Source organism: Pantherophis guttatus, chromosome 1 (genome assembly GCF_059756535.1).
Source record: "Pantherophis guttatus breed Tessera chromosome 1, ASM5975653v1, whole genome shotgun sequence".
NCBI classification, from domain to species: domain Eukaryota; kingdom Metazoa; phylum Chordata; class Lepidosauria; order Squamata; family Colubridae; genus Pantherophis; species Pantherophis guttatus.
In genome coordinates, this window is record NC_142063.1 from 70930943 (window position 1) to 70950658 (window position 19716).

General features: G+C 36.3%; 1 protein-coding gene across 1 annotated transcript in view; it reads right to left on the reverse strand.

Annotated features, from left to right (window-relative positions):
* PSEN1 (presenilin 1) overlaps positions 1 to 19716 on the reverse strand; it is a 35983-nt gene that overhangs the window by 6378 nt on the left and 9889 nt on the right. The window contains exons 3-9 of the mRNA XM_034417716.2: positions 18527 to 18780; positions 16181 to 16322; positions 14275 to 14342; positions 12208 to 12428; positions 8337 to 8435; positions 7129 to 7215; positions 3577 to 3750 (exon numbers count right to left, since the gene is read on the reverse strand). Coding sequence (XP_034273607.1) covers positions 3577 to 3750; positions 7129 to 7215; positions 8337 to 8435; positions 12208 to 12428; positions 14275 to 14342; positions 16181 to 16322; positions 18527 to 18780 — 1045 coding nt within the window. The remainder of the gene's footprint in view (positions 1 to 3576; positions 3751 to 7128; positions 7216 to 8336; positions 8436 to 12207; positions 12429 to 14274; positions 14343 to 16180; positions 16323 to 18526; positions 18781 to 19716) is intronic.

Below are 19716 nucleotides of genomic sequence, written 5' to 3' on the forward strand. Positions count from 1 at the left end.
CTCTTAATTCTTTTGCCCTTTCGATGCTATTATCAAGGAAATTAGTCTTTGTTAAAGCCAATGAAATGGCATGCAAAGCCGTTTCAGAGTGTTTTTTTATTTATTACAACTTTATAATGAAAAACAACTTCTGTTTTTCTGCATAGAGAGAGAAAAAAATGGGTAAACTGCACTCTGTCCTCAAAATAATAGATCGTCATGTGTAAGAGCATATACCTGCCTCAATGTCTCCTACCAAATTCTTATTATGTTTTAAGATATATGTTTCAACTGACAGAGCATTTTTATAATTAAACCTATGTTTACAGGTTACCAACTGATCTATTGCCCTTATTTGTACGATAATGAACAGCTTGGCAGCACTTAGAAGTAAACTCTCGATTTGCATAAAACAGAAGGGATCTTGATTTTCATCCTAAATTCTTAAGTGCTATTATAATGTTTGGAATTCTAAGGTACATCCTTGATTTATTATGAAAATTTACTCGTGCATAATAATCACCTCCAAGGTGGAAGGAAAAACTGTAGATGAGTGTGGAAATGAAAAGCCATCAGCCCAAGTGTGTAATGATCACAATAATGCCAAAGATGGTCTCTGGCCCTCCTGTGAAAGCAAGAGGTGCACTGGTGTCATTGGAATTATGCCATCAGAACCGGAAAAGACTGACCAGAGCAAAAGTACTGTCGCCATTGCCTCTGACAGAACTAAACTATACAAGGAAGATTGCAGAAAAGGAGTGCCACAGTTCTAAAGATGAAATCTTGAGTAAACTAGGCAATATGCATCATGACCTATCTTTACATGGAAAAAATTATCACCTTCTCAACTAATTTTGAAAAGTGAAGCCGTGCATGACAACAAAAAGCTACCAGATCCTGGCATTCCTCCTCCTCTCCATCCAATAATAAAATTTGTTCCAAATTTCATAATACTCTGTTTCGCTCTTATCCTTGAGTTCCAGGGTCAATCTGTTTATTTCCGTACAAGTTAATATTTTAGCTAATACTTCTTCAGGACAAAGGATTATTGATGAGTTGAATGTTTAGAAATTTCTATCTTAGTTTTCTGTGATAAATAGGAATGAACGTGGTATCGATGTAACCTTCACAGATGAAAGCACTTACATGTTTGAAATGTGATAAATAGTATAAACTTGTATAGCGATAAGGAAGTGTATCTGTTGCAAGGTAAAACTTGATGAAAATGTCTAAACCGGAGAGGTCAAACCATGTCCAATGTTTTTAATTTGTATTATTAATAAAAAACTTTTTTAAAAAAGCTACCAGATCTACTGCAATTCTAGTTGTCTGATATTTACTAGAACTAAACTGAGCCACCTCTTCTCAGAATGATACTCATTGAATATATTCCGTACTGAGAAGTTGTTATTGCCCTTAAGACAACTGGTACAGACAGGTTTCCTATGAGCTATCTTCTTGAGCTCTCACCAGAATGCTGAAATTAAGATTTAGATTTCCAATAACAAAAAACAAAAAACAAATACTATGTATAGTATTTATACATAGAAATACTATAGCTGTTTGAGAATCTCAGTCTAGAATCTAGATGTCACAGAAACAGTTTATTGGCACATTTTCTTGGTACATATAGTAATGTAGTTAATGCCAGAATGAATACTGGAGCAAAGGTCTCTGATGACAATTGCTTGGAAGATCACTGTCAGCCAAGATAGGATACCTGCCTTCTACATTGATAGCATCTATTCTATGTAAAGCTTATTTGCTATAGAACTTAGTGTCTTCCAAAGAGGAAACTCTCATTTTAAGACTGACAACGATTTCATCTGGTCAAGGATTCAATACATTCAGTATTGAATCTCCTTTGATTTGTTACCATTGCCAAATGTACTGGTTTATGTCCCTTGTCCTTCACAAAAGCCTAATCAATAAGGACATGATTACAGCATGGCAAATTCCATCACCCCACTTACCCAGATATTCCCAACCTTCCTCCCACTGCTGGTATCCCAGTGCAGCATATCTTACTAGTGTTGTCTGGCACTTGGATTTCCCTAAAGCCTCTCTTTCCTTTGCTCCATTCCCTGTCACCGCCTATTATCTACATACGTTCTGAAAAGGGATATGTTCAATCTTGGATTTTTATTACGGTTTGGGCATAGAGTAGTTTGCACATCCTTTGTACAAAGTGTATCCATCTGAAAAGGGAAATTGAAGGTTGCATGGAACGCATTTCCCAACAACTTTTTCAAGGTCATAAGCATCTCTGGCAGAACAAAGATATGAACAAATGAACCAAAAATAGATATAATTATGATGCAGAAAATATGAACTAGCAATCTGTTCTTTTTCAAAGGACCACAGCAATGAATTTCATAAAATTAAAACTTAGCATAAGCTTTACGAGAAGGACAGAAAAAAAAATCTAAATAGCTTCATCAGTGATTAAAAGGAACTGAGGTAAAGCAACAGCAGTCCTCTTGGGAACACGATGGCAGAGATCTGTTTAGCTTGCCAAAATGCAGCTTATGTTACTTCTACCAAAATACCTCATTATTAAGAGGAATTCTGGCTATAAAGTTGCAAGGGATCATTAAAATTAACATATTTTCTGTCAGTTTGAAAATCATTACACAGATCATTCTGCATTCACAACAGTTTTTGATTAACGAATAAACCCACACTTTCTATTAGACTATATATTGTTACAAACAGTATTACAGAGGTCAGCTTTTATATCAATGGGGAGAGTGACATTTACTCCAAGGTTTGACATGATTTCCAGGAGAAACTAATCAGATGGATTACTCACAAGTGGGACTAAAGAGCACTCTCTTTTTGTGGCTGTATGAGTAAATGAAGCATTTTTGCTTTATTCTCATTCCTTGAGCAGGACATTTAAATAGTTTGGTTTGCATTTCTTGATTTCTTTACACCAGCAGAACAGAAAGCCCAAGACATCTAAATTTCTTATTTCCCTGAAATCTTCAGGCATCCACACAAACCTGCTCAAACAGGTTCCCAAGAAATTCACTCATGTAACGTTGGCTGAATTCCATAAAGCAAATTTACAAGAAATGCTTGCTATGCTATCATTCATCAAGAGAAGTTTTCAATTCACTTTAAGAGTGACTTAAATAAGGATTTTTGGGAACATAACATAGCAAGAGGGCTAAAAATAACAGCTGCTGCTGCTTCTATAATTATCAGAATTTGGCCAGAAAATTGCATTTTAAAGATGAGACAGGTAACCTGTGGCCCAAATTTCCCTTCTAAAACCCTTGAGTCTCTCTCTCTCTTTCTCTGTGATTACTGAGAATACAGTTTACTCCAATTCTGACATGGGAAACTTGAAAATTGTAGCTTAAGTTCAAAGACAGGCGTTTTCAAAGAAAAAGCAATCTCTTCAAAACTACCTAAAAACATCCAACCTCTGCCTACATGTGGGACATGGCCTCATGCACTTTGCAGCCCACGTAACCCCAAAAGTATTAAGTAATGTATTTTAGCAACTAAAAGGTTGTCAACCCTAAATCAACAGTAAGTTTCTGTGTTGCCTGGAAAACTGAATTATATTTATTTATACATGTTACTTACTCTCTTCTGGATCCTCACTTGCTAGGGAATTAGCGGGAAGAGCCTGAACTGCTGCTCGTGTTTCACGGGTTGACTGCATTGGCCCAATCCTGCTGTCTCGTTGCTGCTCCCATTCTGGGTTGAAACCTCCATCATCTACCTCAGGACCTGCATTCTGGTTTTGATTCACTGTAACTGAAATACACAGGCATTTCTACTACGCTCTTGTGATCATCATCCAAATACATCATTAGATTATATGATAGTTGATAGGGGAAAAAAAGTTGCCACTGTCCTAACAAAAACGAAGTACTACACAAATGAAAAATAAGTTAGGGTGCATCCAAATCCTAAAGTTTGAATATACAGGTAATCCTTGATTTATGACCACAATTGAGTCCCAAAATTTCTGCTGCCAAGTGAGACATTTGTTAAGTGAATTTTGCCCCATTTTACGATCTTTCTTGCCAAATTTGTTAAGTGAATCACTTCGGTTGTTAATTTAGTAACATGGCTGTTAAGTGAATCTGGCCATTGACTTGGCTGGTCAGAAGCTCGCAAAAGGTGATCACATGACCTGAGGGCACTGCAACCATCCTAAATACGAGTCAGTTGCCAAGTGTCTGAATTTTGATCATGTGACCATGGGGATGCCGCAACAGTCGAAAGTGTGAAAAAATGGTCATAAGTCACATTTTTCAGTGCCGTTGTAACTTTGAATGGTCACTGAACGAACTGTTGTAAGTCAAAGACTACCTGTACTTAATTTTTCACAGGTATAGAGTAATAGTGATCTTCAGTGCAAATAGATTTGAAAAGAAGATGGTTGCAAATCAGTTTTAGCAAATGAAGTAAAACTGGACAGTGACATACATTATAAGCATCTAGCACCATCCAAAGGCATTATGTTACCTCAGCTAAAAAAGCAAATACTATTCCCCACACCCCTGCAAGTTAAGCTATACAGCAGCAAATTGCCCATGGTGCTCCAGTTATGTTGGGATTATAATTTCCATTGGCTTCAACCAACATATATGCTAAGAACACAATGACGGTCTATTTATTGAAAATGCTACATGTACATTGTTTTCTTGCCTGGCAGTGAAAATATCACAATCAATTAAATAAACAGATATCAAACTGCTAGCCTTTTAAGAGTGGATGCCTGAGGATAGCCTACTCATTCTGCCTGACATTTGATCCTATTCTGATACTGAAAAGCAATCTGATAGAACTCAAGTGAGCTAATTGCCTAACAAGGAAACAATCACAACTAGAACTTTAGGAGCAGTAAAATAGTCTGATGGTATGTATTTAAGATCTCTGCTTTGGAGGCAAATATAGAATATTATTATTCCCACTAGTCCCTATTATTTCTAGCTAGGTCCATATGGCTTTCTAAATTAGAAATAGTTCTATGTGCTGGGAAACTTGCAAGAGCAATAAAAGAGCTCTCAGGAATAAACATGTATACTCATGGAACTGATTATTTTGCTTTCTTAAAAAAAATAAGATGCTCTTCAAATTTGTACTTCAATTTTATGCTCAATTCTGTGGAAATAAAAGTAGCCTTTAATATAATAGAACAATACTTTCCAGTGTACATGCACAAATTAGAAAATCTAGAAAAATGTACCATTTTCAATTTAACACGGAATAAATTTAAGAACATATCTGAAAGCCAATTTGGTATATTGATTTAAGGCACCCGCCCAGAAAGCAGGAAACTATGAGTTAAAAGACCTGATTTAGGCACAAAACCAAGTGGGCGAGTTTGGGCCAGAAACTCTCTTTCAGTCCCAAGAATCAGGCAATGGCAAACCATTTCTGAAAATCTTGCCAGGAAAACTGCATGGATTTGCTTAGGGCCTAGGCAATCATCATGAGTCAAGGAAAAAGCACTTACATTTATTCATAAGGGATTTCTTTCAGTCTCACTAAAATCTTCCCTTCTGTTTCTCTTGAAATCTAAAACCTCTGACTTTTTAAATTTATTTATTAAACAAATATATGTGGGTGCCCAACTCAAACACAGTTTCATTTTACTAGCTCAGAAATTAGGGCCCTCCAAATTTTGGACATTTTCCATCATCTCTGACCAAGGACTATGTTAGTTGACAATGATGGAACTGAGGTCCAATATCTGAGGTCTATCGGTTTCTATTGTTATAAAACCCAATAGTTCTGGTTATCAGAAAGCTGAAAATATCACAAACTGTTAGTTCTATTCCCACAGACTCATTTGTTTTCAAGTAAGACCTACATGGAAGGAAAGAAAAACTGGAGAGACAATATGGTATGGACAATATGGTAGCTGTTAGTTGGCAATAATCTAAATAGGTAAAGAAATTTCTTTAGCTGGAAACAAGGAAAAAATGTTGAACAGGTTAATGACGATTTATTTAGCAATTGTTCAAAGTTATAATGGCACTGAATGAGGACACCAAAGACCAGTACTTGCAGTTGAGTCCATTGTAGTGTCTCCATGGTCACATGATTGGGATTCAGGCACTTGGCAAAAGGCTTGCAATTATAATTGTGGCAGCATCCCATGGTCATGTAGTCCCTATTTGAGACCTTCACGGCCTGATTCCAACAAGCAAGGTCAATGGGAAAGCTGGCAGGTGGTCATAAATGGCAATCATATGATGCTATGCTTAACAACTATGCAGAATTCACCTAATGACTACAACTGGAACTGCCAGAGCTGCCGTCGTAAATTGGTGTGGTCACATGGCATTGTGCTCTATGAGTTAGCAAGAGAACTTCCAGTCCCAATTTACCATCATAACCCAGTACCATCTATAAAGTGTTTTGCATCTTCTACCTGGCCAGACATTATCTTAGAACAAATCCACATTTTTCTTTTGTGTTTGCTACTTAGTTAGAAGTATGTTTATTGTACTAAGTTAAAGATATTTCATAATGTGTAGTAGAGGAGAGAAGTAGATTTTTCTCCCCATTCTTCAAGATTTGTAAAAGATGACTTTTCTAAATTTTACTTTTTTTTATGATTTATTTGTTATTCGATTCTCACTGGCTCAAGGTTGACTCAGCCTTCCATCCTTCCGAGGTTGGTAAAATGAGGACCCAGGTTATTAGGGTCAATATGCTGACTCTGTAAACCCCTTAGAGAGGGCTGTAAAGCACTGTGAAGTGGTATGTAAGTCTAAGTGCTATTGTTAGTAAATGGAAGTCGTCTCTGTAGATTTCTTTTTAAAAAGGAATTGAGGTCTAAAAGTAGAAGCTGTGTTGTTAAAACAACATCCTTACTAGAAAAAAAAAAGACCCAAGCCAATACTTGCAGAATTCCCTCCCCTCATTTGTTACAAGGATTCCTGGAGGTGAGTGGAAGTAAAACTATCTCAAGACAAATGATAAGGAAACCATTTTTCTGGCAGAGGGATTCAAATCAGTGTGCACTGCTTATGCTTCATTGATGGACACAAATTCAGTATTTAAATAGTAAAGCCCTTCTGTAAATATAAGGTGGTTAACATGAAACTGCTTGGCAATTCTTATTCTCCATTTCTCACACGACTTTACAAAGATTTTTTTAAAAAAACACCTCACCTTGCTGATTGTAAGTGGCATTTTTAGAAGCTCCCTTCTGGGCTTCAGGATCTTGTTCAGCCATATTTACTAGCCATATCATTGTTGCTAATGGAAAAAAGAAGACCTAATTTATTGCTGTTATATGTTATTTAATCACATTATGATTATATATACATTTTAAGTATTTACCAACGTTCTGTTGTGTTGTACCCACAGAAAACTGCAGTGACCCTTGCAATGAATTCATCTAAGATGTTATTAAAATGAAAGACAATATCAAAGCTTCTTTTTTCTATTTGTGCTTTGGGCCCATTGTTATCGAAAGACAATCTTAATACAATGGTACCTTGGTACTCGGCTGCTTTGAAACTCATCAAATTTGGTGCTCAACGCATCTTGACATGAAAATTTTGTCCCAGCACTTATCGTTTGTTTGGTACTCAATTCACAAGCTAGAATTCAGTGTTGGCTGTCTTGTGACTCATTACATTATTCCTTATGGGAAAAAATTGTTTGGTACTCATTGTTTTAGGTACTCATCATGCCACCCGGAACCAATTAATGATGAATACTGAGGTACCACTGTAACAAATAATACATACCACCTGAAAAATAAACATTGCATTATACCTTTGTAAAACAGTATTTTTAAAATTTTATTAGCATAAATGCATAATTAAATGACAGTAGACCCAACAGATATTATACCCTAGAAAAAGATATTTTTTGAAATGTGCACCCTGCTAAACAGGTACTCTTCTTTAATCTTGTAGTTCTATCATGGCCTCATTTCAGTAAAAAACTGTACCGAAGGATCAGTTGATACATTGTACCATAAAACCAATCAAAATCCCTGAAATAGCCAAACTATTTTAGATCAAGTAGGATGATTTTTTTTTCCTTTTTTAATAGTAAACCTTTAAAAGTACAGTATATTGCTTAACTTCTACTTAATTGGAAAGTCACCATAATGGGAAAACGTGTTTGTTATACTTAAAACATTAGATTTTTGCTGTATCTCATTTTTGCTTCTGTAGTCGAAAGAAAGCTACTAACTGGAGCATCTTATTCAGGCCAGGTTTTAAACTTTTGAGCACACAACAAAGACCTGTCTTCTTATGAAATGGAACTGTGACTCGCAGCATCTAACATTTCATATCTTAATAGAAAATTAGATGAATTGTTTCCCCTCAGTTCAAAGCAGGCATCAGATAATCCGTTCTTACATGAATAAATGAGTGCTGGGAACAAAGTTTCATTTCTTTCTTGAGCTGTTTCTACTAGCATACGTAGAGGCCCTTTGGGAGACAATACTGCAATCAGATCTGAAAAATAGATATTGAGATCATTTTAAACAACTGGAAAAATGGCTCTTCCGTGGTCAGAAAGAAATACTTAGTCATATGAATGTAATAAATTAGACTGCTTCATGGGACTTCCATACAATATTTTGTATACTGATAAAAGACTGTAACAGAAAAATACTGTTTGGTTCAATCTACCCTGTTTTCCCCAAATTAAGACATCCCCTGATAATAAGCCCAATCGGGCTTTTGAGCGCATGGCAATAAGCCAAGCGCTTATTTCAGGGTTCAAAAAAATATAAGACAGGGTCTTATTTTCGGGGAAATACGGTATTTAATGGCCCATACTGTGATATGCCCCACATTTTTAGAATCGTTAATAATTAAAAAATCATTTTAGAAAGTTAATAATTTAAACACATGCTATAATAAACACTGACATTATTACTCTTAATCTGAATTGATTGCTACTGTGCTACCGGCATAAGAATTGAAACCAAACCAGTGTGTGTGGGGGGGGAGGGGGGGGCAATGAAACGAGATATTTCAAAAATTGGAAGGAGACTTAGCGCAGTGACATTCAGAGAAGAAAATAAAGGATATAGAAGAAAACAGCCTGAATTCCGTATTTACTTTTATAATTAAAGCATGATATCTAATATCCTTCTCATGGCGTAAGTTTTTTTGGTCTACCAGAGGCGTCTAACAATTGAACATAGAGGAAAGCAGTTTCTGATTACATACCATCCCCCCTATATGCCTTCTGGATCAACATTCATACAGCCATGTAATATTTTGGGATGCATTAGGTATGACTTTATGAAACAAACCACCTACTCTAATCTGAATGAGATCGTCCTCAATCTCTATATCTCATCTATGTACATTATAAACATACCAACTTGTAACCTAATATACTACTTGCTGTCATTCAAGGACATAACTAAACAGCAGCAAACATCCATCATTCCTTTTTGGGAAGGATAATTTTTCCTATACAACAGATTTTCTTTTTTAAAAAAATTAAGTATGTGCAGGGATTGGTCCCCCTCCAGATTTTAAACCAAACTGTAGCCATCACATTTGTATAGTCTCATTATAAAAAAAGGCAAACTTTCCTTGCCTGAAAAAATAGCAGAAATTACTTATTTGTTAAAGCAATTTTCCAATTCAACTGTCATCCACCAAACTCTATGGAGACAAGGTGCTCAGATATCCCTGGCATCTTATGGCAAGGATCTATAAGGAAGTTAGATAACTCATGGCAATTCTCCATTTCACTGGGGCCTCTCAGGTTGAATCCATTCCTGCCCTGCCTCACCCAATACTGCAGCAGTTTTTTTTCAGATTTGAAAACTCACATGAACATTTAGACAGGCCTTAGGTTTAGGTCAAATACCAGTGAATAAAACAGCATTTTATTTTATTTCAAAGAAACAGTACCCACCTACATATCATGTTATGAGGCACAGACACCTATTAAATGTCATTACTTCATTTTCGTACCCAGGAAAAATTCAATAGTTTGAAATTCCTGGGTTTCTCCTGATTGGAAAAACACCTCTCTTGCCAAACACATTTTTTTTCTTTAAGGTTTACATAGAGTCAGTTTGTAATTGTTCTAACTATAGAAGTTAACAGTCAGTAAAGTTACTAAACTTACAATATATAAGAACTACACTTGTATAATGGTAAGGAATTTTAAGACAATATAGTATTTTAAATCACTGTAATTTGATGGCACGTGACAGCTGTATTTTTGGGGCTATCCTTTGTTTCTGAACTTAAACAGAAGAAGAATGTTTTTGCAAGTTCATTTGGATTCCTTACAACTTGGGAAAAAGTATATGGTATTTCAAACTTGTTTGTCTGCATATCTTAAAATGCTGCCAAACTGCTTGTTCCCACTTGAAAATCAAACTGTATGTTTGTTTGTGTGTGTGTATGAAAGAAAAAGAAGACTTCAAAAAGTAGAGCTGTTTTACACTGTGAAAAGTCTTTGGTACTTACAAAATTTAAAACATAAAAGCGTATAAGCAATATTTTCCTTTTTTAAAAAAATACTATCATGCTGGTAAACAGGAAAACAATGAATATACACATTAAAAGGATTTTTGTTTAATCTAACAAATTGGGTTGCAATCTTTAATTCTAAATGCACACCTCATTATACTATATTTTGCTTATTTGAGTATTTTGATGTTCTAAATATATTTCCTTTTACAGTCCAGTATTGCAGCAGTTACCTCAATTTCCATCAAAATCAAAGTTGAGAGGACTTTTTTTTTTCAGAATAAGAGCAAGCTAATTTCCCACACTGTTCAGCCAAATGCATATGGGAACCCCAAAAGCTCCCAAATAACAGTATGTGGCTTTTGAAGATGATGCATGGCTAATAATTTTATCCTGAAAAAGACTGTAGAGAAAGTCTGAGAGAAAAGGAGCAAGGAGCTGCGTGCCAAGGTGGGAGGCTGAAAGTTGTGAGAGGGAAGGAAAGAGGAATTTTCAGCTAATGACCAAATATAAGAGGGAGACACTAGATAACTCTCATCTTTAATACTAGATATTTTTTATACGCAGAACAAATGTGCCTTCCTTATTAAAATAAGGAAGCCAGGATTCTGCTGTAGTTGATAAATTCTTTCTAGAAAGAACATTAGCACATAATGTGGTAAAAGGGAGCATGTGCTCAAAAACATGGTATATAATAAAGCACACTTTGTTTCCACATCGCTATAAAATTGCAAGTGACATAACAAGTCCCATCTCTAATGGCAGTAATTGAGTCAGCAGACAGATTTCCTAGACACATTTTGCATCAGCACTGAAAAGTTATCAGAAACTTCTATACCTGAGGGACGTTTGGCAGAAAGTACACTTCGACAAAAGATGTTCCTAGATGATACAACAGCATTTGTGACAGATGTCTAAACTTGACAGTGTCAGGTTCCAAGTAATGCATCCATCACAAATTGAATTCCGAGGCATTCCTTTCACTCAAACGACAAATTTATTTAGATACACCATCTTGGCCTAATTGGTGAAAAGCCAGTACTGAAGTTCCCGGGCTTTTCACCCCAATATAAGTTTCAGTTTCTCAAGTTCCCAAAACAAACTGTCACATTGTCCAACCAAGATGGGAGCTGGTTGCTTGGCGACTTCTCTCCTCCTCTTCTGGTCAACCAGCCATTAGAATGTGGTTGACTCATTGGTTAGGAATGATGTTTTGACTGAAGGCTCAATCCTCCTTCAGCTTCAAACTGTGTCAAACTGAATTCATGTCAGAATACCCAATGATACAAACAATCCCACACCCCAATCAAATTCAGGCTTGACTGACAATGCATGGGTCCATTCTGCATAACTCAACTGACTTTTGTTAGAAAAGATCCCAGTCCTATTCTTCAAAGAATAACTAAACCTGCTTCAGTATATATATATATACAGGCCAGGTTTTACTCTCGTGTTTGGCCATCCCAAAGAGCAATGAAGGAATGTTCACTGATAGTCAGTAAGTTTCAGCCTGTGCCAAGAGTTTGTGAAACCTGAAGTCAAAAAACTGTCCTCTCCTACAGTGAAAGCCTTTATGTAAGATTGAGAGAAACCAAGTACCCATATTATGAAAGCCCCCCACTACAAAGCTTATTTAAGGTGTGATCCAGATTTACAATATAACTTCCCAATCATTAAAATAATCTGGCATCCCAAACATAAAAAGAATACCAGCTAATTTTTTGAAAGGGTTTTCAAGGGCTTTTACTGAAAACTGAAAATGGGGATAGAGGAATCTTACCATACACCGAGATTACTGCCAAGATGAGCCAAGCAGTCCATTCAGGAAGATACTTTATAAACACCAAGGCCATTAGAGCACTTATCATAATGAGGTAGGCTTGTTGAAGACGGAGGGGGCCTTTCCAGTGAACGCAGATCATTCCGACCACCCCGAAGTTCCAAATCATGAGTGCCACAGTAATGTAATCCATGGCAACATTATAAGTCTTAAAAACTTCCCTGAAACATAAAGACAAAATATTAAGAGGTACTTGTGATTTTGACAATGGTATATAGTGTGAAATTGTGATATTCAAATAAAGCACCTTGCTGCTTGCCATCTTTGTTAAGTTTTAAGTCAATTTTAGTGTTCATTTTTATTGTTTTGATGTTTTATTTTGATGCTTTTATTGGTTGTAAGCTGCCTAGAGCCGACTTTAGGTGAAATGGGTGGCACGGAAGTTTAATAAATAAAAAATAAATAAAGATGTGAACTACTATTTCAATGCCAAATCAATAGTGTTATCCAGAAATACAAATGATTCAACAGAAAATAAAACGCATTGTAGAAAAAGAAATCAATAGGGGACATACAGTATGTAAACATAAATGTTATTATGGTAGCCAAAATTAGATTAACATATTTAAGAAATTTAATATTCAATCTAACAGTTGCTAAAGGTATTTTTTTTCCAATTTATTAGACAGTAATTTTAAAACAATCTTTTTACACAGAGTGTAAAGTTTATCCCAAAATGGCAAGTTTACAGAAGACTTAAGCTTCTTCAGCAATGCTGATAGAACCAGCAGAGCAATTTGTTGTGGTAACCTGTATTAGATCTCTCAGTCAGTCAAGAAACTACAATATAGACTTTCAAGAAGAGCTAATAAATAGATTAAAGAGCTAATAAAGAGCTAATAAATAGATGGACTGCAGCAGAATTAATGAAGCCCTCATTAAAGACTTTTAGTATGTATGTGAAATGCATGTTTTTATTTAGAGTGAAATCAAGATTCAAACTCTTGCTTTTCTGGTTGCTGCCTGTAAACGGTTAAAAGCCATACCCTTTGGGGAGGGAGGAATGTTCTACACATTTATCATTTTGGCAACAACTAATCTGGTTGTTTGCTTGTACTGTGCTTTCACTTGCCCAGTTGCACTGAAAAGTGGGGAGAAAATTCTGTTGCTATGCACTGTATTTGAGGAATGAGCCATGGACTAACTATGCAGAACTTAGCACGGTATACAACTATCACATGTGAATAGGATCTCTTTCTCCCTCTCAAAGATTATCATAAACCTTGATCTTTCTATCTAAAGCATCTGTTCTAATACTAGAGTACGAGAACCATCGTTACAGCATTATTTTGCTTTCACTGTACAAATGAAACCTCATTTTAGTACACCTTGATATAATGGACTTCGTAAACATAGCTCTGCTCATGTCAAATGACAAAATTATTTTGTTTGCATCAACCTGTATTATTTGCGTAATGAATTCATTACACAAATGATGCAACATTATAACATTTAAATGACTTTCACAAATAATAGACATCTCTGTCCCGAAAGAAATGAAATTTCATTGTATTGACAGAAGTATGTATGTGTGTGTGAGCAGTATGCTCCCTCCCATATTGGGGTAGACTAGGTGCTTCCACAGAAAAAACACTTAATCTTTCCCTTGGCTCAGCTGATAAAGGAAGGAGAACTTGTGGCTCAGAGGTTAATATGCAGGCAGCCCAAAGTTCGAATCTGAGTAAGGGTTTGGCAAGCTGATGAGAGCTACAAAGTTTGAAATAGATCTATACTAGTCTCCCTTTATTTCTTTATCAGCAAATATAAATTATATATATATCAGAATAGAAGATCTATACATGGCTTTGTTTCTTTGAAATCCAAAAGTCACATATTTTTAAGAATTATACAAAACTCTGAATTATAAACATTTGTTACTGTTAAATGTAATCCTTATATGTAAACCTTAATATAGTAGCTAGGATTTAAGTTTACTTAATATTCAAAAACCTGAACCTGTTCCCCCCATTTTGACAAATCTAAATAGCAAAATGTTTCTATACTTACCCTAAGTAAATAAATGAGAAAAAGAAAAGCAAAAAGAGAGAAGAAACAATGAGCCAACCGTGGATCACCTGAAACACAAATAAAAGATGTTTTTACTGTTCAGACTTGATGTTGGATTGACAAATGGTTATTTGAAACTTTAGAACATCTTCATATAGTATTTTCTTATGAAATCCTGAGGGCTGTATGCAGAGTCCCACCTAGACACCAAGGATTTCTGACAAACTCTCTCTCTGTCCTAAGCCCCTTTTTAAAGTCCTTTAAAATCCTAAAGCCCCCTTTAAAGGATTATGAGATGCAATTATATTCAGGTACTCCTCAACTTATGACCACAACTGAGCCCAAATTTTCTGTTGCTAAGCGAGACATTTGTTAAGTGAGTTTTGCCCTATTTTATGACCTTTCTTGCCACATTTGTTAAGTGAATCACTGAAGTTAAGTTAGTAACATGGTTGTTAAGTGAATCTGATTTCCCCATTGACTTTGCTTGTCTGAAGGTCACGAGCACCTGGGACCCTTGGATCCTGTAAACATCATAAATATGAGTCAGTTGCCAAGTGTCTGAATTTTGATTGCATGACTGTGGGGATGCTGCAAAGTGTGAAAATGGTCATAAGCTACTTTTTTCAGTAATGTTGTAACTTCGAGTGGTCTCTAAATGAACTGCTGTAAGTTGAGGACTACCTGAAGTGTACATCTGGAATGGGTACATCATGCTGTCTACTCATCTAGTATCTGACTGTGCAGGAAAGATTAAGATCCAGGCAACTACTGCTTGCTGTTTAATTTCACTTTCATGCTGAGAATTAAAGATGCATCTGAACTGAAAAGTATATATAATCCAGAACCTGCACTATTCTTTGGAATGCACAATATGGTGTTTTATCCAGTGTTGCTATCAGAGTACTGACATTTAATCAATATGCACATGAAGATAATTATATGGCTATAATTTCAGTGCAGAAATATTCACAGATAATTCTGATAATTTAGACCTGTTACATATATTGCACGATCTATAAATTAAATTGTTCTATAACACAACCAACCTATACATTCTTTCTAAATTAAATTTAGAAAAAAGTATCGTTTAATACAGTGGTGGGTTGCTATCGGTTCGCCCCAGTTTGGGCGAACTGGTAGCAGCGGCGGTGGGAGGCTCTGCCCACCCACCCGGATGTCATCAAATACGATCTGCGCATGCGCAGAAGTGACCCGCACATGAGCAAAGGAAGCGTGAGTGCACGAGCGAAGCGATAGCAAAGGTAAGTGAAACCCACCCCTGGTTTAATAGTGTATAAAAGCAGGTCTTCCAAATTTGGTTTGCCATGCTTCATTTGACAATTTTGTCCACATTAACTGATTTCTTGCACTGGATTCCATTCACCCGTTAAAATCTAATTTAAAAACTTTATAAATTTATATTGCAGTATGTTTTACTTTTGTCAGTAAAACCTGAATTGCTTATATCAATCTGTGGATCATGTAACAGAATAAAGTTTTTTTTTTTAACAAAACAAAGAGGAACAAAAATCTGGTGAAATTAAAGGAGTCACCCAACATAGGCCAATATTTGGTTATTTAAATACCTTTTAATATCAGGTTAACAGTCATTTTAATTTATTTCACGGTCTCCTTCTTTTCCAAAATCATTTTTAATTAAGATTTAAAATATCTAACTCCCAATTTCTGATGATCATTATTACAAATTTCTTTTGTAAAATACAAAAGTATGTTATTTTTTTTGTCCCATTCTGCTGTTTCATAGTTAATCTTCAGATGAAGCATAGATTTAATAATTGTTTTGGTCCTTTACAAACTGGAATAGCGTAAGTTCCAGAATAGCATTATAAATAAATGGAAATGGGAGTTTGAATGAAAATATTATAAATAATTTTGAGCTCACCTTATAGCACCTATATTTATAAAGCACAACCAGGAGTACTGTCATGACAACAATGACACTAATCATGATGGCAGCATTGAGTACAGAATTCAGAGCTCTTTGTCCAACAGTTTCTGTATCTTCTGTAAATGGAGTATAGATTCTACAATGCAACGCAGAGCAAAACAAAATATGTCACATGCTTTTAAGTCAGGATACATTTTCTGATTAAATTCATCTGAAAAGAATTCAACAAATATAGAACATTTCATAAAGTTTCTTGCATGCACCATCTAGTGGCTATGAAATGAATTACAAGCACAACGCTACTTCATTTTAAGCGGCCAACAAAGTCGAAAACACAGCAGCAGAATATGAAGCTGCTGAATATGTACGACAAACCTTGTCGTCACATAAAACACAAGACACGTTCTGCTGATCAAGACAAAGCTGACCCAATATAATAAAATTCCCTAGGTAATGTTATGTCATATTATGAAAGAAGTCATACATCTGTCTACATTCCATATTATACATATACCTATGTGCACATGGGCATAAACATATATGTAAATTCCCTCCTCATTTCTATGGATGGCATGTCTTCTACCAAAGGCCTGGGAGTTTGAGAGTTCTGCACAGTATCTTGGCTGTTCCTAGTACTGCCCTCTTCTGGGTAGAGAGCTCTGATGTTTTCCCTGGGATCTGTTGGAGCCACTCTCCCAGCTTAGGGGTAACAGCCCCAAATGCTCCTACTACCACTGGTAACACTTTGATCTTTACTTTCCATATTCCCTTTAGTTCCTCCTTCAGGTCCTGGTACTTCTGCAGTTCCTCATACTCCTTCCTGATGTTGCTGTCACTTGAGACTGCTACATCTATCACCGCTGCTGTCCTCTGGTCCTTATCTACTGCAATGTCTGATTGGCTGCTTATCCATCTGGATCTGAAAATCTTACAGGATTTTAAGCCTGTTGTTCTTCACAACTTTTTGCGGAATCTCCCATCTGGATTTGGAAGGCCCATACGCTGTGCAGAGGTTCCTATACATGGTGTACAGCTACTCAAGTTGTGCCTTTCAGGGTATGCAGTTCCTGCCTTCATCTCACACCCTGCCACTATGTGTTGGGAGTGTTTCTGAGGCCTCTGCGTGGTCTGCACCTCGGATCTCGTCTACTCCTGCTTCTATGGATCTGGTGCTTAGTTCCTCTTCTTCTGCTGCCATGATCAATGCTGTTTTTTTTTCTTTAAATGCAGCCCTTTCCAGCCACTCTCAGGATTTCCCAATGTCAGCCAACTCAGCTATGTATCAATGATACCTGACACTTCCCCTATTTGATCATCCTTTTTCAGTTCCCTTTTTAATGAATCCAAAACACGACTTCTGTGGTTTCTACAATACGTATGCAATGGGTTATCTTGAGCTACACATCCTGACTCCAAGATTCCTTTCCCACTCAGATATTTCAGTTCACATTCCATTAATGTACACGAAAAAGAAATTTTGTGGTACCATACACTAGGTAGCACTTACACTGAATCAGCTGAATTTGCTGTTTTGAGATCCATTAATCCACACCTAAGATCTAAAATAATGTAACTTAGATAATGGGGTGTATTTTAATTTAGTTCAGGGACCCACTATGATATTCCAATATTAAAGAAATAAACAATAACGGTAAGAACCATTTACTTTTTAAAACATTTGATTCTTAAAGGGAAAAGATGTAAATTGTCTTTACATGAAAATACAATGGGTGAAATCAAAGAACTGTGCTTCCATTGATAGGAGGCTTTTGTCAGGAAAATGGGGAAAAGGGGCGTTAACAAAACACCATCTATTAGGAAGGATTAATCGAGGCCTCTGGAGTCTTGCACTCTGGTAAAGTGCAAGAGAAAGATGACCCCCTATTTCTATTGATGTAAGTTTCCCACTGGTAGAAGAAAATTTAGAAGGAAGGATTCACCCAATATCCTATCTATGAATAAAAATATCCAATGCTATTCCATAATTACATGTATTTGTTCAAAGAAACATAAAGAAGCAGAAGAGTTATTTAAAATTGGAGAAATGAGAAGGAAGGAAGGAAGGAAGGAAGGAAGGAAGGAAGGAAGGAAGGAAGGAAGGAAGGAAGGAAGGAAGGAAGGAAGGAAGGAAGGAAGGAAGGGAGTTAAAAAAAATTTCCCCAAAACTGTATCTTTTGAGGAACTAGAGGAAAAGGGATTTCTAACAAAACCAAAAATAGCAAATATACTGAGAATAACTATATTTTGAAACATTAGTTAAAAGAATACATACAGAGGAGGAAAACAAATAAAGAGTATCACAGCAAGAAAAAGCAATTATGGAAATAGTTAGTTACGTACAGCTGCCCATCCTTGCGTGTATAGAAACTGACAGACTTGATAGTTGCAACCACAACTACCATACATAATGTGACAGGCACAAAGAGCATGATCACATGCTTGGCCCCATATTTCAGCGTCAGCTCTTCCTCTTCCTCCTCATCTTGCTCCACCACTTGTCGAGGCCTTTGCTGCGGCTGTCCATTAGTTGCTGGAGTAGGATTATTAGATCTCCGGTCACCGCTCTCCTGTTGTCGTCTTTCGTTGTTGACATTCTGAAATTAAGAATCCCACATCTGTAAATATTTCCATGTTTTATGTGTCTCTTGAGTTTTAAATTCTAAAAGTCAACAATCTGGGAGCACCAAAGGCTGCTAGACTGCTGTTTCGATGCAGGAAATGGCCTAGAAGGGGAATGATCATCAAAACCTTGAGATGTGGGCTATTTATTTTCCTGTGAATCAGTTTCTTTGTTGTGGAGTTATCAGCATGGCATTCTACTTAAGCAGCATACAGTGTTTTAAAATGTAAAGAAGATAAATCAGAGGTGAAACTCACGAGCCTTGGTAGTACAGTGGTCTAAGGCACCCTGTTATTAAGCTGGTTATTAAGACCAGCTGCCTGCAATTACTGCAGGTTCAAATCTCGCCAAGGCTCAAGGTTGACTCAGCCTTCCATCCTTTCTAAGGTAGGTAAATTGAGGACCCGGTTGTGGGGGCAATAAGCTGACTTTGTATAAATATACAAAAGGATGAGGGCTATTGCTGAGCACATTGTAAGCCGCCCTGAGTCTCCGGAGAAGGGTGGCATATAAATAAAAATTAAAAAAAAAAATTCTTTAATCCTATAAAAAACAGATTTAATTCTATCCACTCCTCCTAGTCCCACAGTGCTTCTATGGCTCTTGTTCTTCGACCTGCTGCCTGTACTTTACCCTTTGCATTTTCATTACAAGCAGCAGGCATGCAGATTGTTTAAACCAATATGGTGCTTTCTTACAGGAAGTTAAGAAGAGAGGCGGTAATATGTTTATAACATTTTGAAGAGTCCCCAAAATATGATGCTCTGGTTTGTATATCAACATCAAGTTTCAAAACTTTCACATTATTATTCCCCAATAAGTAAAATCATAGGTTAAGAACAAACATAGATCAGACGAACAAGAAAATCTGTCAAAACTGTGACTCTATATTTCTATCTCTGGTGAACAA